A 24,637-nucleotide genomic window follows, 5' to 3' on the forward strand; every position below is an offset into this window, starting at 1 on the left:
AAGTCAAAGACAAAACTCCCTGTGACTTATAAACGGTCGAAGTTTCAGACACTGGCCTCAGTGGGAATCTCATCTGATCACCCAGTCCAGAGAACCTATAAGCTTCTATGGAAAGGCTCTTGCAAAGAAAGATAGACACTTGTGTCCGTGGAATTTGCTGAACTACAATATTTTCAACACTGAAGAAAACAAACTTTTTAAAGCACAATTACCAACCCTCCACTACCCAGCTGGGGAAAATAATCGAATATCTGATCTCCAATATGGAAGATATTTTAGGATTTAGCCTTTGGAGGAATTCTTCTTTTCAATTAGAAAAATAAATACAAGTTCTTTTCTCTTTACCTGCACTGGTGCCTGCACCGGTAGTGAGGTCCCCACCCATCAGGCCACCTAGAGGGTTGAAATACTACAAGTGAGTACAGTAAATTATAATAGGCAAACATTCAAAATGTTCTCTGACTTCAAATGACCTGCTCCCATATGCACTGCTGTTTCTCTCTCTGTATCTATGACTTCAGAGGGCATCAGATCACGCCCAGAGTCACAAAACAGAGTTTAGCTCAGATGCTATCAGATCTATTTGCATAGCTTTTTATTTTAATTTCTGCTTTTCATTGAAAGTCATTCTAAGGATTTCACAAATTTACCTTTGAACTTGGAAACCTCAAATGATTCTTTGAACCCAGTATTTTTAAGGATGTTGATGTTGCTCCAGTCAGGTACACTGAATTAACTTAATTCACCTTTATCCTGTTTAGTGATGAGCCCTCATCGTCACCAGACTGGAGCATTTAAGTTTCTTACTTCAACTTGTTTGCACTGTCCATGCATTGTCCCCTGCCCCTTTAAGTGTTATGGTGTAGAGACTTACTGCATGAATTAAGTAGACAAGCTGCCTTTTTATGAAACAGCAGATCGTCTTCCCTTTAATCTTTTATTGATTTCCCTTAATCTCAGTCGATATTCAACTCTTTTTAGAATGTTTTTGTTTGTTTGTTTTCTAAATTGGGAATAGAAACCAATTTGGTTCTTTTGATTCTTCAACACAGCAATTTTGGACAAACTGTTATGACTACTAAAAACAGAGTTCTTTTTTCTAAGAGTACAGTTTAAAGTGACCTAAGGTGCACAGGCAGCCAATAAAAGAGAATTTAAGAAGACAGGACTGAACGGAGCCTACCTGTGTTACCTGCACTCGGAGGCCGATGTGTCACGCCAGGAGACATGCTATTTCTTTGCAAAGAAGGATGGGCCAGTGGCAAAAGATTGGGGTTTCCCAGTGAGCTGACTGGATTACTGTATACCAGGCTGCTATGGTTGGACACTGGGATAGAAACTGGCATCTCAAAGTTTGGTGGTGGAACAGCCTGTACAAGTAAAAAGGGGAAACAAAGACAAGAATAGTACAGAAGCACAACAGCCTTCGAGTACAGTTACTTTATATTTAGTTCAAATATTTTGTAGTTGGTGATTAAAATATTCAAGCTCCCCCCAATTAACAGTCAAGTGAAGAGTTTCAAAGAATTACCAAGGCTTCTAAATGTGATTTTGTGATTTTTCAAATCACAATTCCATCCTTCTTTAATGCAGCTTGTATGACCGCTTTGTAAGAAGATTTTCTAGGGTTTTTTTCCTCTTTCTTTTTCTCCTTCTTCTTCTCCTTCTTCTTCTTTTTTGTTCTTTTTCCTTTTTCCTCTTCTTTTTTTAAAAAATAATAAAACACTGCCTTATGAATCTAATTTTCTTTTTCTTTAATTCAATGAAGTCGTTATTGTTCACTTGTGATATCTTAATCTAGTGTCACAGATGACTGCAAGATCAAAGATGGATGATTATGATGACTTCATTGCATGGAAAAAAATTAGAAGAGGTGGAATGCAAAAGGGAAAGCTTTTATTTCATCTTATGTTGCTTAAGCAATCAGAATGATCTTGAAATGTTAAAGCTACCAAAACAGTAAATGATGTGTTTTGTGTTTATATCTAAGCTTAGGAAGGGCTTAAAATAAAAAGTTCTACTTAGGCACAGGTATCAAATACAGGAACTTAAGAAATATAGAAATTATTTGGATTATTTTTGTTTTATCTTTGCATGCATGTCTATGTGTTTTTGGTGAAGTCTTTCCAAAACACTGTTGTCACTTTTGAAGGCAGCAGGCTCTCTCAAGCCTTTTCTCTATGAAGAATCCTTTTCAAAAATAAGCAAACTTATGAACTACTCCAATTCTATGTCTGATAGAGGGTATGAGGAGATAAAACATGTGATTTTCAAAATGCTCTCAGAAAGCCAATCTCAGGCCTTCTTGGTTGATTTGTTGGAGTTTTCTTGGGTGAGGTTTCACTGAATTTCTTTAAAATCTTTGATTCTGGTATCACTCAAATACACTAGGACTCCACATTTAATTTACCTATTTTTGTTTTGTTTTCAGTAATTAACTTCGGGTTTGTTTGTTTGTTTTAAAGGAGAGTTTTCTTAGGGTTACTTGACAGCATTTTAAATGTTAAAATACCTTAATGCAAACAAAGTTTAATTTGCCATTTGTTAATCTTGTCTTACTGAAGAGTCTTAATTCTTCAAGACTGTCTTTAAACAAGGCTTGTAACATCTTCAGAGAGAGGAGTTCACAGATTTTAATTTCATTACTGGCAGCTGATAATACTGATAAGTTTTCAAGGATCTGGTGAGAGAATGTTGAGAACTGGACATATAATCTGCTGTGTTAGGCAGCAGAGATACCCTGGTCTTGTGCCACCCACATGGATCTTCTCTGGCTGGTCAGATCTGTTGTCTGTGCCCTGAGTATTACAGCACTGGCCATTAGATTAATTTTATCCTTGCACTTGTATTTTTTGTTGTTGCTGTTTTCTTTTTGCACCCACCCACCTCCTTCTGGGGGCAGATATAATTTGCTCTAAATATATAAGAATCATTTTGCTTAACCACAGAAACACACATAAAGATTTTAGTACAGAGCATGATGCGAAGGATACGTTACACAAATGCTCTGGGACTTATTTCAAGGTGTTAATTTAGCTCTGAAACCCACTTTGTGGCCTGTGGCCTGGTTTTGTGAGACGGCTTCTCTTTTCCATAATGGCCAAGATCAGTTAGGGCACCTGGGTGGAAAGACTTGCCAACAAGACTCCTCAGACAAATTCCTTCTCTTTGTACAAGCAGCTGAGGTGCACCTCAATGGCCATGTTTTGGAAAAGCTGATGGATTTAAGTAGAGGCATGTAGGGAAGGATAAGTGTAATGAGAATCTCACTCATTATATGTAAAACTATACCTGCTGCTAGGTCTACGTGGAGATCCTGGAACCTACTGCTTGTTACTTGAATAGGAAAAAGAGAAGAAAATGACACATTCAAAAATAATGTAATTTAGGAGCAACCTTCTTTGCCTGCATACATCTTTTTGTTGATGTTCCACTCTTTGGCTGCATGTGTGGCTTGCATTTCAAAGGAAAATTTACAAAGCACATTGCTCAAGGGGTGTCAGTTTATGTCATTATAATGATTTTTGGCTCCCTAGAAACTGGCTTTGCATAATCTTAAATGTCCTATTAGTCTCTTATTTTTGAAGCAAAACATTATCTTCATTAGCTAGAAACTGATCTGGTAAGTTCCCAAATTTCACGTAAAAAAGAGCAGAAACTTGGGCTGCTCAGTTAAGAGTTGGTTCTGGAGCTCAAAGTTAGCTGCTGCTGCTGTTTTCTGCCTTTTCAAACAGATTTAACAATTGAATCCACACAAGGATGGACATCTTCACATCCAGTCCGATGTGAGACATGAATAAGACCACATTGTGCCTCTTGTAACATTCACTGCCGTGGTGATCTCTCTGTCTTGCTGCTTTGGGGACACAATCTGGCTTCCAGTTCCGAAGGCTTTAAACAGTTCTTAGCTGCTTGAGTGCCATCCTATGCTATATAAAGTACCACTCACTAGGGATCACTTTGCTCTGTCCTCTTCATTGCTGTCAGAAGATCTGTGAAATCTTCCCTTTGAGCCTAGGTAGATAGCTATTGGCTCTATTTTCCTAACTTGTTTTCTTGTTTTCCTTATCTTGACATATGTCCATCTATGCCAAGTGAAACCCTTCAACAAATGCAAATCACAAGACACTCAGTTTCTCATCAGGCTCATCTGCTTGTGTCTTTATTCTCTCTCTTCAACGTCTAAAACACTTCAAAATTTGGAATCTTCAGTTTTCTCCACTGGTATAGAACAAAACAGCCCTGGACTTGTTTTCTCTTGTGGCTGCCACTATCACTAGTCATCACTTAGTCATACAAACATTTTGGAAACAGTTACTTAGCTTTCCTTTCGTCATTTTGAAAACATTTTTTTAAACTAGCTAAATTAAAAAAAAAAAACACAAACAACTATTATTTCTGTGTGTGTAACAGCTTCATTTTTATCATTTTTTCTACTATCTGGATGTACTTACAATTGTTTATGGATATTACACAGGCAGTTCTATCAGTGCCAGGTCAGTTAGCTCTATCCTCCTTCACACTGCAACACACAGTAGTCTATGATATAGTGACTTTTTTTTCTTACCAGTAGCCAAAGGTTAGAGAAGGAATTTGGTTTGGATAAGCACAAGTTCTAAGTAGTAAGTGTCTAGTTGCAGTTTTCCTCTAGTTTCTCAAATTTTGTTGTAGTCTCGTATGTCCTCCAAGAACTGCATCCTATTATAGATTCCCCAGTCATTCTTGGTAAGTCACAGGGCATATCTATTCCAGTGAGGCCTGATGGATATTAAAGCTTATGATGCACTTGCGTAATATCTATATTAGTAAATTAAATGTGCCTAGGAACTAAGGCCATCTGAGGCCACAGGGCAGTGCACGTCCACATTATTAAACTTTCTCAACCTCAAAAACATCATGGCTACATACAAACTGACAACTGGGAATTGTTCCTGGCCTGGGCTAACTACCAAATAGAGCTAAGAATCAGTCTGGAAGAGCAGTATTTGGCCTGTGCCAGAAGAATGCCAGGAACTGTCAAACAATCCACTCTGAGGCAGAGATAAGTGTCTTAGAGTGCTCTTTGTTGTTCATTTACTAACACAGGCATGGCTTTGCCCTTAATATGTATGCAGCTTGTCACATCCTGCTTCTTTTTTTTTCCACTGTCTTTTCTCCTTTGAACAAAATTGTTAAAGAGAGCAGACTGCTCACTTGAAAGGGAAGTGCCTGCCTGCACTGTGTTAGATGTGAACTCCACAAGCTGAAGTGTGTTGGGCAAAGCAAAATGTTGGATACTCATAACCCTTGAAAATTAATGGGCCAAATATTCTGTGCTGAATAATGTCTTTTCCCTCTCCCATGTTCAACTGGACTTGCATTTATTTAGAGGCAGAGACATTTACAGCCCCCTTCTAGGAGACTATTTCTGTCTCCTCTGCTATCATCACTCATGAAAACTACAAATAAGTGTGTAATTATTATCAGATGTTTTAGAACAATATAAATGCTTTTCCCCAGAAAATTATCTGAGGAAACATTATTGGCCTTTGCTGTTAGGAGGGAAAGCCAATTTTATTTTCATTTGGCAACAGCTTTGGTCTCTTATAAGACCAGGCAGAGGCAGTGAATTGTTCTATATATTTTGTAAATAATTTAATGACATGACTTGTTGACTTTTCATTCAGTTTTGCTTTCTTCCCCCCAACTTTCTTGGTCAGTTTTAATAATCACAAGTAAATGAATGCAATTGCTCTGACTTTCCTGAAGTTACACTGAATTGTACAGTTAAAGTTGGTGTCCTTTAAATGCAAACTTCAGTTATGTACAAACTTTGAACTCCATTCTGCCCACTGGATCTCGATTAATGCTAAGAAAAGGAGATCCTGTTGCACTGGGGACATTGCCTACTGGTTCCTCTTGTGGTAAGCAGTTTGATGGAGCACACAGGCCTTGAGGCATATGCGAAGTATCCAGGGAAGGTATATTCTGTCTCATATGAAGAAAAATACTTTTTTTCTTCAAAGAAAGAAATAATAGCATTTTTCATTTCTGTATCTCTGAAGCATTTATGAATCCATTTCATGAAAAAATAAAGCATTGCACCTTGTTACATCCCAGTAATGTAGGAAGATAAACTATCTTCAAAATCCAGCCTAGGAAACCAATGCAATCAGCAAGTTAAGAGCCAAGCCACGATTTCATTTGACATCAAATAGTTAGATTTCATGGAAACAGCTAGAAAGATATTTCTTTTTTTTTTTTTTTTTTTTTTTTGGAGGATCAATGTGATGTACAATGTATATTCACTATATTGCTTCTAATTCCTTGAACTTTCTCAGTTTTCTAGAAAAGGTGATTTTCCCAAATACTTAGAAGGCAAGAGTGGTGTTAAAATTCACCGTCAACTAGAAATGAGTTTTCTTACGAGGTGCTCTTTTTCATAGCTTAGATTTTAATAGTAATATTCATTGCTTTGTCTCAAGAAAAGAGAAAATGCATGAGAGAAACAGAAGATCTCAAGAGCCATCTCAAAACATATTCAAAGATTGAAAGGTAACTTGGTTGTATCCTATCTGATTGAAAATGTTGTCAATTTGATTTGAAAAAGCACAGGTCATCCTTGAAAAAACAAAGAAATGATGATTGCCAAGATTTTGATGTGAAAAAGGGTGAAGCATATAAGCTTATAACAGTCAATCTAAATGTTGCAATCACTGTTTGTCAAACTGAGTTCCATCCTGAGAAATCAAACTCATGGTGACAGCTATGACAACTCTTTTGTGGAGAAAAATACCTATAGCAGTGTAGCAAATAAAAAGCGAGGCAAGAAGATTAAATGTATATTTATACCTCCCTGATATTTCATGTACATTTTGGGATTTCTTAGCCAGTCATTCCAAATGCTCAGTTGTCACATCTGGTGCCATTCTGGCCTCCATGAAAAATCTTATTTATTTATTTATTTATTCATTCATTCATTCATTTATTCTTTTTTTTTTCCAAAGATGTATTTGCCATGATGTGGGAACTTCACCAGATTCTAATTAGCTCAAGTGAAAATTTTTTACATTGAGAATTAATGGAAAAAAAATGTACACTGCGTGAAATAGAATCAGAACATCCCTAAGATGTGTCTTCAGCTTAACTATCACATTTTGTATGCGCAATTGAGCAGCATAATGGGTATGACTTCGTCATTTTGGGTGAGAAGACATCCTCTCTGTGAGTTAAACATACAACTTTCACATGGCAATAAACAGTGAACACACCCAAATAATCTTTTCTAAAAGAAAGCATTTAACAATGTAAATTCAGATGCTTTTTGGACCAAGGTAATTCTTTGGATTGCTCATCCTTCCACACAGAAGAAGGGCCAAATATAACCTTCACAACCCCCACATTTTTTGTCAGTTTTATAAATTTTCTATTAAATATAATTACAAGTTTTTTTCCCATGTATGTCTTGTGCAAACAAAATAGCACATGCAGAGTTATTTCTCTTAGATATCTGGCAAGGCATATGACTGAAGGTTAGAAATTTTGACTTGGTTAAAACAAAATTTAGCTCATGTTAAAGCATTAAGTAAATGCTGATGAGGTCAAAGCAAATTCTCTGACAAAGCTGTAAAATCACCCCAACACACAAACATGTCTGAATCCTACCATTAGGCTCTCATGCAGTCTGTTTTTCTGCAGCGAGCAAATAGCTGTAACCCTTCAGTGCTGTAACTGAGTTTGGCAGGGACATTTGAGAACTGAAGTGACACGCACAGAATGTAGTAATTGCTATGTATAAAGGAATTTCAGTTCTACATCATTTTTTTCTATATCACCACAGAAAGTATTCTGTGGGTTTGTTAGCCTGTCCACAAAGAAATATTTCCATTGTTACATTTTAGGTATAATTTGTGCAAGTAGTGTGGTAAAACAGTTCTGTAAACCAAGTGAATATAATGCATATATATATATTTCACTTCCTTCTGCAGGTTTCACCTATAGGCTCTGTCTACATCAGAGGTAGAGACTTGGAGGAAAAGTACATTGTGTGAAATTTCCTGACCATAGTTGGGCTATTAAAGCCTATTTCCAGCTGAAATGTTTTCTTTAAGAAGCCAGGACTGAAAGGGTTATGGTTTGTTACTGCAGCGGTTATCAGCAGACAGCCATCTAACCTTTGGTACTTACAGGTATTTTATGGCTCTTGATCATATTATCAAATTCTTCATTAATTTTTTTGTATTTTTCTTCAGTGCGTGGGGTGAGAGCGTAAGAGGAGTCAGGATCGGGGCTTTCACAACCTTTGTTTTCTTTCTTGTTCAATGCCTGCCAGGTTCAGAGAAATATCAAAAGGTAAAAAAAATGAAAAGGAACTCAGAGTACTTACACACAATCTTTGTCTGCTGATCATTAGATCAATATCTTCATTAATTTTCCTGTACTTGTCCTCAGACTCAGGGCTGTGACCTACTGAATCGTCTGCATCGGGGTCTGGACTGTCACAGCCATTAAGTCCTTTCTTTCTCAATGTCTGAAATACACAATTTGGAAAGTTCAATCCTTTACACAGGCTGCAAGAAAGACTCAGCAGTGTTAGAGTAATACAAACTGCCCAGAGGTGGAATGTTTTACATTCTAATTTAGGGACAGAAACTTCTGACATACCCACTGCAATGTTGCCATATGCCTTGCTATGAATGACAAGACAAGACTACACCTTGCTCTGAAAGAATCTCCTTGCTCTGAAATTGGAATCAGTCAATAGAGAACAACACTAGCAGTCCACCAAAGTGCTTGTGTTAATACACGTCGTTCCCACATCTGATTGCATTAAGAGGTTAAAATACCCACCCAGAAGACAATTCTAACATATTTATACATAGGAATCAATGGCAAAAGACATATACTGTTTAGAGTAGAATACTCTGGTGTTTCCTAGAAGCACAGATACAGGAGGAAGAAATGAAAGACAAAAAAAGCAAAATTAAACAAAACTAAAGCAAAATTAAACTAAACTAACAAATTTAGCAATTCACGTTCTTCACTGTAGAAGGAGGAGCAACCGAATCAAATTCTTTAAGGAATGACATGAACTGCCATTCTAAGGTGCATGCTTTTGGTAGGACAAGAGTGGGGAGTGGGCTGTGAACATGACTGAAATACTGATTCAGAGCTCCTAGATATAGTTTACTTTTGCTGACTCCAGTTACAGTGCTACAAATGTACAATGCTGAATTTTAATGTACAGGAAAAATAACTGCTAGAACAGATGCTTAGTGAAAAGTCAAAACAGAAGAATCTCAGGTTCATCAGCTGAATTTAAGCCCTGGAACCACAAACAACAATGAACATCATCACAAAGAAAAATAACGGTGATCCAAAGCACAAAAATTACATGAAATTAGTAGCTAACAATTTTAAATGGTTGCCCGGCCTTAAACAGACCTTAACTGGTCTACTAGTCACCCATTTTGTCAACGTAGAAGGATATGAGAAAAAAGTCCTTGTAGACTATGATATAAGCAACAGTACACAAAGTCAATATTTGTAAGATTTCCCAAACAGCTTGAAGAGTTCTGTGTTGAAAAACTCTTCAAAGGGTCCATTTGGCTGTCTACAGCCATTATCAGACCACTCACAGCTAAATTTCCCTTACAGCCTGGCTGGGAGGCCTTACAACAGGTAGACCCCATAGCTCTCCTGTGTTACTAAGTAACTATGCTTATACTGTGTCATTAGTGTCTGTGCTAGTGATTAGCAATTAGCCTTAGATACCACACTCTAACTGGTGTCTTTTTGCCTTCTTTTACCTGGCTGCCTCTGATCCAAGCTTTTTGTTCTTTTTTGAAAATCACATTTCTTAGCCATTTTCTCTACAGCAATGCCCAATTTAACAGTGTTGAATCTCTACAATTTCATACTACAAACTCATAGTTTGTACTGTTGTATTTGTATATAAAAAAATTAGACTTCAATTCTGTGCAAGACTTGTGGATGGGCCCACCTTATCACTGCAGAGAAGTCATAAAGCTATTCTGTTTCTGGAGACATGACTTGAATCTTAGATTTTCATCAAGACAAAATAACAGCACTCTGTCCTTTGAGATCAGAGCCTTCCAAACTCATGCTGTAGACCTCTCAAACACATTTTGGCAAATATAGGAGGCTTGTTTAATGTAGATCTTTTCAAATTTCATATCTTTACAAACTACAGATCTAAGCCTAAGAGCCACTCCAGACTCACAGACAAAATTATACATCCATTCTTAAGAAAATGAGATGACTTGAATGAGTCTCTCCACTTCTCCACTCCCTCTTATCTCTCCTTTATGTTTCAGATATTTGATCCATGACAAAGTCATGAATAATATCTATTGCTAATAGACTGGAACAAGCCCATTGTAAAGAGGGCTTCTGTGCAAATCCAGTGTGCCTGGCTGGTGCCTTGGCAGACATGGCTAATGCAGTTCATTAATCTGTGCCCTTCTCCCCAGCCAGCTCCCCTAAATTTTAGTAAGTTAAGTTTAGACAACAAAAATGTCCACAAGTGTGCTACACAGCTTCTAGCTTTGTAAGTGCTGGAACTAATGCCTGTTTCCCTATAAACTACAGTTTGGAGTAAAGTGCAATGTACAGAGAATTCTTGCAGCTGGATCTCTTGAGGATTCCCCTGCACCCTGCCCATTCTTCTACGGATCCATTTTTTCCCCTCTGCACACTGGGACTCTTGCTGCAACCCTATCTTCAGCTGGGACACCTTCTAGGAATATCTCCATGATCTCTTTCTGCATAAGAACACAAAATTGTCATGAATGATGTTGAATTTCATAGTCCATAAGACCTCTCCTTTTGTGCCAGATTTCCTTGGTACTGAATAAAGAATGAAAAGCTAATAAGGAAATGGACAGAAAAGCAGATGGATAGGCTGCATAGGCATGCACATACACACTCAAATTCACAGTCCTCTGGAGAGCAGACAGCTTACTAGAAATGACATACTTATCCTCTGCAGCAAGGTACTGAGTGGTATTCAGGACAAATATAATGATCCTGGGCATCTTATTATCTCTAACTTTCCAATACTCAGGCTGTAATTTGGTCTGTTCTGCTGCACTGTGTTACTTTACTCCCCACACTATTACCAAACTCATACCTCTCAGAAAAATCCTTTACTTTTGTGCTTCAACACATTTGGTACTTGTTGGTACAACATAACTGTAAGTGACACGGACTGAAAGCTTACAGATCCATCCTTATTCAGAAGTTCTATGGACTATGCCAATTTTTCCCTCTCCTCCTTGGCTCTGTGTCACCACTGGATTATCGAGGCTGACTCTGGACCTCACAGAAGAATAGAATCATTAAGAAGGCCAACTGGGTTTCAGCAGGCTTTTGACCTAGTCTTGCAGTCATTTAGAAACGATGCTAAGCTGTCGTGGCCTCCTGCAAATCCTGGAAAATAGCCAGAGCTATAGCATCCTCCTGGAGCCTAGTTAGTTTCCAAAGATTTAATGACTATTCAGGGAATTTTTTAAGAGCATAAAATTACACAACTGTATAAAGCACTGCTTTCTGGAGAACCCCAAATCAGATTTCAGTTATTTAAGAAAATAAGCCCCTTTTTTTGTAATTACATTGGACACTAAGACACTAATAACCTAAAATCAGCCATGGCATATGAAAAACAAAATGGTTAAAGGAAAACAACCTTTGGCTGAAATCTCATATGCCAGCAGTTCAGCCTAAATCCTGCTCTGATAAGTGCTGACTTAGTGACATACTGGTTGCTGTAAAATGGAGTATAAACAACTATTTACTTTCATTTCATGCAAAATTTATCATCACTACAAAAGCACAAAAGAAAATATGGCTGGATCTGATTTTATCAAGACAATGGAAATCATCATAATTTGAAAGCTTCTGAGGAGAAAAGAGCCTTTCATTTTTCTCCAATCTTTGCTTATGCACTATTATCTTATACTTTTAGTTTTTCTTTAATGGAAAGACTGGAGAAGAACAGACACTCATCTTATTTTCTTATTTTTCTTCTGTTTTAGTTTGCTTGTCTTTGTTGAGGAGTTCCTCCTTTCTCCATAATTTCAATAGTTTCATATACTGTGGAACCAATCTCCAAAGCACTCTGGGACTTGAGAAGCTGCAGATATTTGGACTTTGAAATGCTTACATTAGCTCCAAAAGGTAGAAGACTAGGTCACTTGATAAGGTCCCAAAAAGCTTCTGACAGTCCACTCTATGTGCTACACTTACATATCCTGAGGATGAAAGACCCAACTAGTTACTGCAAAATTAATCATTATCTTGATTTATGTTATGAGAAGTACTGCCTTGTTGGCTTTATCTATGTCCATAATCAAAATTTCCACTGCAGAAAAATTAAGAATTACAGTTCTGCTTTTACTAATTCCCATATCTGCAATGTTGTTCAGGAGTTACCATAAGAATCTTAAAAATTTCTAACTGATAACCCTGCTAGAAACCATGAGAATCCACAAAGATTTAACATGTTTAACGTGATATATTATACTCAACTGTTAGGAGACAAAAACCACAAGTACCCTCTATTTTCCACTATCACCTTCCTGTATCTTGATAGGAGAAATCTTCCAGCCACAATTGAAAAATGGTTTGGTCTCCGTTTTGCTCACTGGAGCCACATAGCTACGTGGCAAGGCAGACAATAAGCAATTATAAAGAAATCATATGCTATTGTGTTCAGTTGCTTTATAGCCATGCCAAAGCACCCAGCCAAATTTATGGAGACCCTCTAAAAAGCAGGAAATATTTAAATCATGGGCTTGATTCATTTAAGCATCTGTTTGCTCTCTGTGCAATAGAAACATTGAAGTTAGCAAGTGCGGAGTGAAGGCAACCTTCCCTCTCTTCTCTTGCACAGTTACATAATGATGAAATTTTATGATGAAATGGCACTATACAATGTATGGTGCAATCAAGTAATGAAAGATTCTAGTGGAATGAAAAACACAAGGAGGAAGAGATAGGTTGCTATGGGAACCATCCATCTGAATTCACTGACTTGTGTGTAACGAAAATCTGAAATTTTATGTTCCATTAATGTGGAGTTCTCAGATTTTTACATTTAATAATGAACATAAACTAGTATGCTGGTACTAATGCACTTTAATTGCATGTTTAGGAGAATCAGATAAAACATGATTATACTTACTGTTATCTAACAAGCTTCAGACAAAAGGAAAAAATGTATACCAGTAAAAGAGAAAAATGGAACATTTCTTACCTCTTTCGTATAAATCATTAAATGCTTTTGTGGTTTATACCTTTTTTTTTATATAAGCTACAGGGTTTATATAACAGCTGAACTTCTAGAACCACACGTTAACCCTTCTTTACTATCTTATTTTCACCTAAGTTTCAAAGAAAAGAAATTTCCATTGTCTGGTTCCGCAAGTCTTTCTTCTTGAAATGAATACACATCAGTGTGTATTTCACAACAGTACACCGATCGTCTGCTTGCATTTGCCTCTCATTTTTGCTTGCCAAGTGATTATTCTCTCCTCCTTCAAGTACCTTCTCTAATCACACCTCTTGTGAAACCAAACAATGTTGACATCCTTTGCCAGTAGCATCTGCTTCTCTTTGCTTTTGGATAATCACCCAGTGTGTTATGAATGTCTATATGTGTACACCGCAAGATTCTCATGATATGAGATTTCCACCTGCTTACACAGTTCAGCCTATTCTTTTCCACTCATGCTCTTGATGCATTACGAGACATATATCCTCTACAATAATTTTTAGTACAGGTTCAAAATCAAGTTAATCAACAGCATTTTGAAAGAGTACTGTGACAGTGGGGTGTTTTCTTCTCTTTCCCCTAGCTGTGCTATGTGACTTGAGTACCAGGAAGCTTGGCAAGGATGTGCAGCTGGTGCAGCATGAGCCAGAGGGATGCACAGCCCTCTGAATGTGTATTTATCAACTTTCACCTTACACCATTTCCCTCTACAGGGCATCTCCTGCATCCAAATGAGATTGCACACCTTGTCTTCTGAGCTACCCTGTAGGGAGGTGGGGTGGGGAATTTGGAGATGGTGAAAAGGCAGGGCTTGCACCCTAAAAGAAGCCAAGCACAATACTTATCTTTAAAGCTCAACCACACCCATAAACTGTTTTTTTTTAAAGAACTGAACTCCCAATAATTCCTGGGACTCTAAGCAGGGATATTTCTTCATCCCTCCATCTTATCCTCATCCATCATCACAGAACAAATGGTCTGAAGGCCCCAAAAATCCTGCAGGCAGCTGAGGTAGGATTCTTGTGCTAACCCTCAGTGGAGGAGATCGTGTTTCTCTGGCTTTGACGGAGATGGTCCAGGCAAAGGCAGATGAGGGCATGTATTATGTGAACAGCAGCAATGCCACACATCTCCACCATCCACATCTGCCAGTCCAACACCTGGTTCTAGCCCCAGCACTTTCACCCTCACTGCTGCTGCACTTCTCAACCCTTGCATGGTCACAGCCTGCAGGAACACAGGAACAGTGCACAAATACATACACAAATATGCCTGTAAATGTGTTTATGCATGTATTTATACACATGTATACACACCTGCTACTGTATCATGTTTCAACATCTTCTTGCTCAAAGTTAGAAGGATTCTTTTGCAAGTTTTTGTAGTTGAACATAATTAGATTTCACTGACAGTGATGCAGTACAGGAGCAGCCCAACACTGTTGGTGTGTTGTATCAGAAGAGGCAAAACAAGAAATGTGTTTTTATGAACTGGTACTTCCTAAACAATATGTTCACATATAAGATCAGTTGGAAGTGATGGGATTAGTGGCGTAAATGTAATGTCAACCTAGTTATAACTACACCTGATAAAATCATCCCCATCCACATATGTAAGATTAAAAAAAAACAAACAAACCGTCTTATTTAAAAATAAATAAATAAATATCCTCTTAAACATCAGTCAGAATTTACTGCACAATTAAATAATGCAGTTTCACTGAAGTATGGAGTAAAAACTAAATTTGTGTGCAGTTCTGCTGTAGTAAAAACACAACACTTTCTATTGACTTGACTGTTAGTGCTTTATGCTCAAAATCAGCAGATTATTTATCTAGATTGGAGGTATTCTCGGGACACTTGTGTCTAAGGATGGAATAATTATCACTCTTCCTTGAGCAGCCCACAACTATAACATTGTACTTGGGTGTCCCAAGACCTTTTGCAGGCCCCCTGTTCAGCTAGACAAAATAAAGAAGATTTAGATTTGGGCAGAAGGTTTCAGTCTGCTCTTGCCAACACTCATCCTGCACATTGCTCTGCCCATACACGTGTGCCTTAGGCCTTAGCAAAGCCACCGACTGTTTCACAAGGACCAGTATTTGTGGGAAGACTCCATGAAAACAACGCTTCTGCACTGTCTCCTTCCAGTAGTTCATAGGGAGGAGCACTGCCAGCCTGTAAGCTCTGTCTACCAGGGGATGCAGAGATGGGCCAAAGCCAGAACAGATACATCTTTGACTTGCTTTGACTTGGCCACCACATGATATTGGTACATTGGGTCTTTCACGGAGTTTTCAAAATGGTCTAAGTGTATGAAGATGGCCAGATTTTCCTTAAGCTGTATTGAGCATATTCAAAGTAGAAGAAGATACTGTGAGATGCAGTATATTTGATTTGTACTGGGTTTTGCTGCCAGACACAGAAAGCGTATGAATGGAAAAATAAACTTTACAGTAGTTCAGCAGAATCATCTCAGCTTCTTTAGGGAATATCTGGCCACTTAAAAATAAACACCGTAATCATCAACAGGTTGTTATTTCCCTCCTTTTTATGTTTGTCTATCTATAATCCTTCTCCACTGACTCTATCTCTTCCAGATGGAGCTCTGCCCTCAACGTTTTCATTTCTGTCTAATTTAGTCAGACATGTATACAAATACAAGGCTGAAGTCAGATCTCATTTACGCTGGTGTAAATCTGTGGCTGGAACAGCTGTAAAGACACCAGCTGAGTTATTCTAGATCTACAGTGGTGTTACCAAGTATGCTACATGAGTGTTACTATCTCTCCAAATACACAGTATTTTAAATATGTGGGGCTTAATATAAATAACTGTGGAAACTATTAACTATTTCAAAGGCAGTTGGTATTTTTCTGTGATATAAATGGGAACATTTAATACTAAATGCCATATTCAAAATATTTAAGAAATGAGATAAACAAAGTAACACATATTTTACAGAAATTTTGTCACAAAATTATTACAGAAAAAACATACTTGTGATATGTATTTTGATCTAAAAATATATTTTAATCTAAAATATCCTAAGATATTTTGGAATTCAGAAATAGTATGTGTAAGAATTGCTTCACTTATCATTACAATGAAGCTATCTTGGGATGAATATATTATCAGCTTGTGTCAGCTAGACTAAGAAGTGAAGTTTTCAGGAGAAGAAATGATAAATATATCTGACAAATAAATCTGTAACGATAGATATAATTTACTTTGCAATGAATATTCCCCAGACCCTGGGGCAAACGTCTTCACTCTTAATTATGAGGCCAGGTAATCTTTGATGACCACAAAACTTTTTGCTTTTCCATTTTGTATGAAACAGTGCACCTCCAGCAGCACTGAGCTGGGGCAGTACTGACTCAGCAGTGAAAATGCCACCCACTGCTGCAGGAACACCACTTCCCTCTGCACCTGGGTTTTCTTTGGAGGTCTCCCATAAAAAGCGTGTTTGTATTAGTGTTCTCAACAGAGAAGGCTTTTTTGTTGTTGTTGTTGTTGTTTTTAATCCTTCCCAGAATTTGAACATTTATTTCACAGCAGATCAAATTACGGGGTATTACAAAAAAAACCCTACCAGTATGACAACGAGCAAATGTTGCTGAATAGCTGTTCCTTTTAAAGGCAAAAGAACAACCTCTTATATTTTCATAGTACCATAATTGTTTTATCCATTGGTAAAGATGCCTAAATCAATATATATATATTTTTAAATGGTGAATTATAATAGAGGTTAGATCTCTGAAACTCTAGACTTCTGTTCCTTTGCAGGATGGAGGTCTTAAATAGCAGCAAAGCAATAACCATCAACTCAGTGTTCTGCTGATAAAGTCAAGTTTTCACTAAGGAGAAGGGAAGAAAGTCTGTCCACTAAGCTTAAAGTGAGTACATTTCAGAGGAAAAATTGGCCCACGATTCTAACTGTAAAAACAGATGACTCAAACGATGCAGAATTTTGTATTTGGTTTAAGATGTCGGTGTTTTTTTGTTTTGTTTTGTTTTTTAGACCAAGAAACTATATGTTATTTACAAAAAAAAAAAAAACCCAACAAAAAACCCAACATTTGTACAACTTGTATTTATCATTAAACAGTTGCTAAAATCTAGACTATGTTATGCATTTTTTCTATATAGCAAAGTATCATCTGCTAGTAAGGAAAGAAAGAGGTCCTGTTTTCCCATGGAAAATCCTACAGGAATAGCAAGATCCAGATAACAATTTTTCAAGTTGAATGCTGAAGATATCTCATCTATGTAATAACAAAGAAGGACTGAGAGAGCATAGTCAGAAGCTGTATGGAGGGGCTGGATGAAACATCCAGACTGCATGATTACCCCAGAAAGCTGGTCCTTCTAGCAACTCCTTGTTTCTTGGAAGCGTATTCACACAGCTCTTATCACTCTGCTTTTCCCTTTAGAGGAGTAAACACTTCTCTCAAGAGAAGTGATTCAAAAGAATCAGAAATGACAGACTTAGAAAAAAGAGATCAGATTTTAGATGGATTTTGGAGAGTTCAGGAAGCTTTCAAGGCAAGTGAGTTCTAAATTTCCATTACTGCAAATTGTGCCATTATGGAGGGAAAAGAGGCAAAGCATCTTTACACAGGATTACCAAAGTCAAGTTGCTTGCATGTATCTTGAGAGTCTGAAGTTTAACTCCCATTACTGTTGATAACTTCCTGGATGGAGTTTAATTCACTTTTCTTTTTTTTCCTACTAAAAAGATGCATGATTGTAAGTAACATTATAATTGAGGTGCTGTAAGAAGAATTTCATTAAAAAGAAAAGAAGCTAACTGCAATGCATTCACAAAGGACTCTAAATTTACTATAGTCAGAGAGACCTCACAAACCTTCTGTAGCTTTGCTGAGCAGAGTCTAAGTTCAACTAACACTACAACAGTGGTTTTCAGCACAGAATGAAGGAAAAAGACTTGAGAAATGCAGCAGTTTCCAGTATTATCACCGCTTGAGAAAGCAGGAGTGACAGAGGCAGAGCCAAGTCAGAACATTTTGACCAGAAATGTGGATATGAGAGCAAAGTTTGCAGAGATACTAGAAAAATCATGGCCGAGGGGGTAAAACAGACAAAGAATAGAAGAACACCAAATACTCAAACCCAAAACCAACACAAAAAAACCTTCATTCAGAAACTGAGCATCTTTGTGAAAATTTCAGCTTTCTCTAGAAACAGATTAAACATATCTTAACTGTTAAGGTTTCTCACTGTAAAATTGGATTTCTTTTTCTGGACAAAATTATAGTTTTGTAAGGAAGAATTGGTATGTTGGGTAGCCAAAGCACTACTGTCTGAATCTTCAAACCTTTAATCATATCTTATTCCCACACAGAGAATTCTGTGGGCTACAGAAGATGTTTCTACTGGAGTCCATTCATTTTGCAGGAGAACTGGACAATCAAAGCAAGATGTCAGCCTGTTTCCTTTCTTCCATGGCTTGACAGAGGTAGGAATGGAGAACACAGCCATGTGTGTGATTGGTACTGTGTCGGTGAGGCCTCTTCTGAAGACTCCGGCACAACAGCTTTGGTGGCTGCCACCACTGCAGGGTCGGTTCTCTTGCAGTGCTGCCCTGCAAGCAGAGATTGCTCACCCCATACTCAAGTGGTGGAGATGTAGCAGCTGAGGGTTGGGTATTCCCCTCTTCTGAGTCTGCTAAGAAGCTGGTAACCTCCAATGGAGAAAGGCAGCGAACAACTGAGTAGTACTAACACCATCACAGCTGTTTCCCCAGACATTCTCAATTGGTGTCCCAAAAAAACGCATTACATGTAAGAAAGAAAGCTTTTCCCATTAGGAATCGAATATTTTTTTGGGGAATTGAAGCCCCGCAGCAGTCTTAAGGGATGCATTTGTTTTAAAGAACTGACCTCCTTTGTGATTCATCGCTTCACAGTATTTTGCTACATAGACACAGGCAGTGTTTTGGGGACTGTTTCTGAGAAAAAAATTAATCTTTGTCAATTTCAGCAAACTGAGAAAAATGTTAAGAAGCGAATAATGTTTAGAGCATTTTTTTTCTAGCATGCTTAGCTTGCATACAAGGAAAATCCTACATAACAAAGAACAGAGGTTTCAGCTCTCTGTATTTCCATTCTGCACACAGAATGAACTTTACAGCAAACTGTCCACAAGTTTATGAATGCTGGATGTCTGGACCAATTACAGACCTGTAATGTCCGCCTGTGTCTTTAGGCTGAATCCACTGTCCTGACAGACAGAGCAGTAGTATTTCCTATTGACAGTACTGCAGCAAGAAATGTAAGCTTATTAGTTATTCCATTATTTTAGCTATTTTCTAAGCCATCTGCTGCCATCAGCATGCTGCCACAGCATCCAGAGCTCTTTCCTAAGTTCTGCAGGGCATTTACAATGCAACAAACTGATTTAGAAGAGAGTTAAAAAGTTCCACATGGAATGATACAGGAATACCGCAGCATCTCTAAAATTTGCTTCGTATTTGAATTTTAAAATCAACCAAATGCTGATTGCATCAAAGAAATAAGACTGTGGCAAGATTGAAGATGAACTTACCTCAAAATATGTGTGGCTTTGACTCTTACTACAGAAATACTAAAATCAAAAATCTGCAAGCAGATCCTGACAGATTTCAACAAGCCCAGACTTTCACACAGCACTTACAGCAGCAAAAAAAAAGGACAAAGCAGTATCCAGAAGAGACAAAATTTCAGTGAAAACCAGGACTGCTATAAGATCCTTTCCAGGAAGAGGCCAGCTGGCGTGGAAGAAACAGGCATATAATAAATTCTCTATTGCAGAAGTGAACAATTTTGTTCCTAGTCTCTGCACTTTCACAGTCCTGAGGGTTGTGTGCAGTTTCTCAACAACATGAAACTTTGAAATAAGCTACGCCAAAGACTTCTTACAGTGTTTCCAAAGCTTGGCAGGATTCTTGTTTCTGCCTGGGGTATACCAGATCACAAAACCCTGCAATAAAATAGCAGTAGTAGGAATGGGTGAGTTTTTTATTTGTGCTACTGAACTGGTCACAGAGATCATGGAGAAGCTTAACTGCAGAATGTTTGGTCAGCTCTTTTGCTCCATCACTGACAGTGACCGAAAGTGAAAACAACATTTCTTCTATAAAAATGGCTGTACAGAGGAACTCTCAGATTCCTTAACGGGATGGGAATTAAAAATTTATTCCACATGAGAGGGAGGTTTCTGTAAGTTTTGAGGACTCAGTGATTTACCTAAGTTCAGACTATGGCATAAATAGCCTGCTCACCTTCAGCTGTGAAACCCTCATAGGCATTGTCATTAAGGGAGTTTTACTCTAGAAAACAAACTCCTTACTACCTACCAATACTATGATTCTATGATTCTGTGATTCTATGCAGTCCAACTCAGAATGGGCAAATGTAGATATCTACAAAGGTCCAAACAGTTCAACCATTTGGCTAACGAAGCCAATTAGGCAGAATCTCCTGTACCTGCCAATATTTGAAAGCTATAAATGAAGACGTCTAGGGACAGAGAAATAAGAGCACACTTTCTTAAGGCTCATTCAGGAAATCAGTATTTTTTAAAGGGACAGGATAGAAAACTAGTTGACAAGAAGTTCTCTTTTAGCCACACTGCTTTGATGTGCACCCAAGAGCTTACATTGAAGCCATAAAAAGCAGTCCACACCCTGCTGTAATTCCCTTGCTGCAAGAAATGGCCTTGTGACAGGAAAGGGCTATGGAACAGGTCCAGTAAAGGATTTAGGCACACAGAAAGCTCAATTTGGCAATACTTGACATTTAGGCACCTGACCTCCAAAGTGGCAATCAAACTGTTAGGATATGAGGCTTCCTATGCAGGGCACAGTAAAATCTTGGTACTGAAGAACAGGATCCAAGCCAGGCAGCAGGTTACTAGGATGTGTATGACAGATCCAGACAAAGCAAACACAGTTTCAGAAATCCTACGCCTCATCAGAAGTTAACATTGCTTTCCCAGGACTGCAGACACCTCCACCCATGAAGACCTATGGGGTATCCAGGCATTCAATAAATGCTTGCCACGGATATTTCCTTTGTGGGGACTGAGAGTTTCTGGATCTTCTGGGGGGAAAAAGCTTTCCATTTTGGTCCAGACTGGGTTTATCCAAAGGGAACACAATACAGGCCCCAAGATACCTTCAATACCAAATAACAAGGTTTCTCACAAAGTTCATATGCCTCAAATTACACTTTTGGATAATCATCTTAGTTGCCATATTTTAAAACTTATGTTTAGTCACTTCCGTGAAACACTTTAAGGTCTAGGACGGAAAAAAAATGAAGCATAATTATAATTTTTTTATCCTTGAGTTAAACAATATATATGCATTGTAGGAAAATTCACTTTAGAGAAGAAAAGCTTATTCTCAATAGGTTACAAAAATACAGATTAAATGCTAACGTGCACATTTACAGCTGCTGGAGACGAAAGTGTAAAGCTTCTATTTTATTGATGATTGTTTGAACATGCTAGAAGTGTGTAATAACCAAGCCTTGGATTATAACTGTGAAAGAATAAATTGCGTGTTTTTATGTTTGGTCATGTTATAGCTATGATTCTTTTGTAGTAAGCTAAATATACTTTAAACAACATATGCTCCTTTAGGAATTGCTTCTTTGTCAAGATTTTGATCTCTTTTGAATCAATCTATAGCAGCTGTGAGTTGTTTAAAATACTTGTATTGACTCTTCTATAATTTGCTTTCTTTGAACAGCCTGTGTGCTGTAACATTTGATCAAAGAAATAAACGTATACTTTAACAACCCAAAGTAAAGTGCATGCACATTTCTATAACAGTGCACTATAAAATGTAATTATAGTTGTCTATAGATCACACAGGATGATATAAATAATGGGTTTGAGATTTTTTTTCTAATGCAAGCCTATTCATTATATCACGATTTTTTCTCTTTAACACTGCTCTCTATCACACAAAAGTATTAATGCAGTTAATTAAAGTTTAGATCACAGATTATGCAACTTCTTTTAATAGTATATTTACTCCCTCATTAACTGGTAACCATATGCAAAATTGCCCACAGCAATATTAAGTAAGGAAGACACAATAATGTAAAGTTGTGGTTTTATAAACTACAGCATAAAGAAGATGCTGATTGAAACCCTGTTCTAAATGTTTTTTTTTCGTTCGAGGAACAATGGCTGTTTAAGATTTAACTACCACAGAAAGCTTAGCAGTTCTGACCAGTGGACATTAATTCATAGCTGACCACTAGACTTTTGAGTATTAAAAATGCAGAACAATAAGGTGTAGGTGTTTGAGGCTTTATAGCCCTGCAAATTTGATAATTTACATTAATTTCAATTGTCTTTTACATACACAAGCACATGATGACTCCTTGATTCAGAGCAAATGGAGCCCAATCATTATTAGCTACATAATACACAAGGTCGAATGCAAATTTTATAGTACACAAATAAATAATTAATTTCTATGTTTTTACTGTAACAAAGGGAGAAAAGTCAGCATATTTTGAAGTTTAACATAACTTTTGCCAGAGATGTGAAAACAGTGGGAAGGTATCACAAGAACAGATAGACTTACTTGCCTGCAGTCCAGGGGAGAAGAAACATGGAGGAATTTTGCTTCATGCAGCATGGAGGGATAAGGCAAAAAGAGCTTTTAAAATACCAGCTCTATTGAAGGTGAGGTAGAGTAAGCACAAAGCTGGATTTTTTGTATCCCTATCCTTTCTGGTGTTTCTTCACCAAGCACCTCCTGCAGGGTGCCTTTGCTGCTCAAGGAGGGGCTTGCCTATTTCTAACTTTGTGGCATAGAAGCATATTTACTGCACATTTATTTCTCCATATACACAATGAATGCTTCTTGGAGTATGAACTATTTAGGTCCCAATTCTGCCACCTTTACTGATAGGAAAACTGCTTAAAAAATAAAGCTACAACACTGCGTACTCTCATTGGAGTATCCTGCTTTCTCCTTGCAGATAGTTTCACAGTCTGAAACAGTACCTCTATAACTGTTTGTACACTATTACTTACTAGAAAAGGTGATAGAATGTGCAGAAATTGCTTCTACAGAAATTGTAACCAGATGATTTTGAAGTTTGCCAGAAGGTTCCCACTGACCACTCTAGACTTTAAGTTAGGGGTGTAAACATACCTGATCAGTGGAATTTACATATTAGGGTTTTTCGGTTTTTGATAATGTAGGACTCCTTTTACCTAATAAAAAGAGTTGTGAGCAGCAGGTATGGGACAACATCCAGGAACATTTGTACCCTAAGAAAAAATCTTGACTCATTCTAAGCATGTGAAAAACTGCACTGCTTTCTGATTTTGCAGGAATTTTAGCATGCACAGTCTTCCACTGTGGCTCAATGGGAACAGCTGAGAGCTTATGGGAGTCCAATAAAACAAAAAGTCTAGGGGGACAGGAGGGCAAGTTCAGTTAACTGTGCTGAAGACAGTTGTGAGAAAACAGAAGACGTGGCATTATTACATTTCTGATTATATTACTGTGCAGAATCCAGGTAAACAACCACATTTTGTATTTACCTTTCAAAGCAGGGATGTCTTGAAAGTGAAAAATGGGTTTGCTCGCAAAAGCTTTTGTCTCTGGAACACAGCAGTAAGTAGCTCACTATCTAGGTTGAAAATGGTGATGTAGGGTAGTATGCCCTATTTTTCCAAACTTGCAGTGAAGATACAATACAGGAATTCAGCCTCGGTAATTACTACTACACCACACAGACACAATTACACCCTGTGTACTGCATAAAGGAATCACTTGTGGTCTGCCTCCATTACAAAGAGCAGTAGGGGGCCGACATACAAGAAGACAAAAATGCTTTACAAGGAGGAAGGAGACCAGAAGAGTCGATGTACCCAAATACAAGGACCTTGATTCTTTTTGGAGTGATTTAAGTCCCTTTCCATCAATTATCGTCCTTTGTCTTCAGCGTCTTATCACAAACAGCATTACAGGAACTGAACAAAACAATACTCAGGCCCAAATAACCCTGTGAACTGTACTGACATTTCCACACCCTGTTGCTGTGTTTGACCAGGTTACTCAGATTTAAAAAAAAAATACAACAACACAAAACTAAAAAAACCCAGTACAAAAGCTCCATACAGACTAACAACAAATATTTCTGTTTTAAACAACATGCTCTGTCTTTCCTGGTGTCTTTTCTGTTGTCAGTGGAGCTGATGCCTCAGGTGATACCTCACAATGATGATACAAAAACCTTTGCAGTCCAAAATGACATTGGCTTTCTCTAATGTGACAGCTTTCCAAATGAAAATGTACTGCTTTGCAGAGTTCTCAACAGGCTTATTT

The 24,637-nt window shown here is 37.7% G+C and overlaps 1 protein-coding gene across 1 annotated transcript in view; it reads right to left on the reverse strand.

The window, feature by feature from the left end:
• MEF2C (myocyte enhancer factor 2C) overlaps positions 1 to 24,637 on the reverse strand; it is a gene marked incomplete at its 3' end in the record, with an annotated part of 128,694 nt that overhangs the window by 22,794 nt on the left and 81,263 nt on the right. Inside the window, exons 5-8 of the mRNA XM_079548132.1 lie at positions 8,450 to 8,509; positions 8,167 to 8,304; positions 1,184 to 1,370; positions 346 to 393 (exon numbers count right to left, since the gene is read on the reverse strand). Coding sequence (XP_079404258.1) covers positions 346 to 393; positions 1,184 to 1,370; positions 8,167 to 8,304; positions 8,450 to 8,509 — 433 coding nt within the window. The remainder of the gene's footprint in view (positions 1 to 345; positions 394 to 1,183; positions 1,371 to 8,166; positions 8,305 to 8,449; positions 8,510 to 24,637) is intronic.

The sequence above is a fragment of the Tetrao urogallus genome, assembly GCF_951394365.1.
Source record: "Tetrao urogallus genome assembly, chromosome: Z".
NCBI lineage: Eukaryota > Metazoa > Chordata > Aves > Galliformes > Phasianidae > Tetrao > Tetrao urogallus.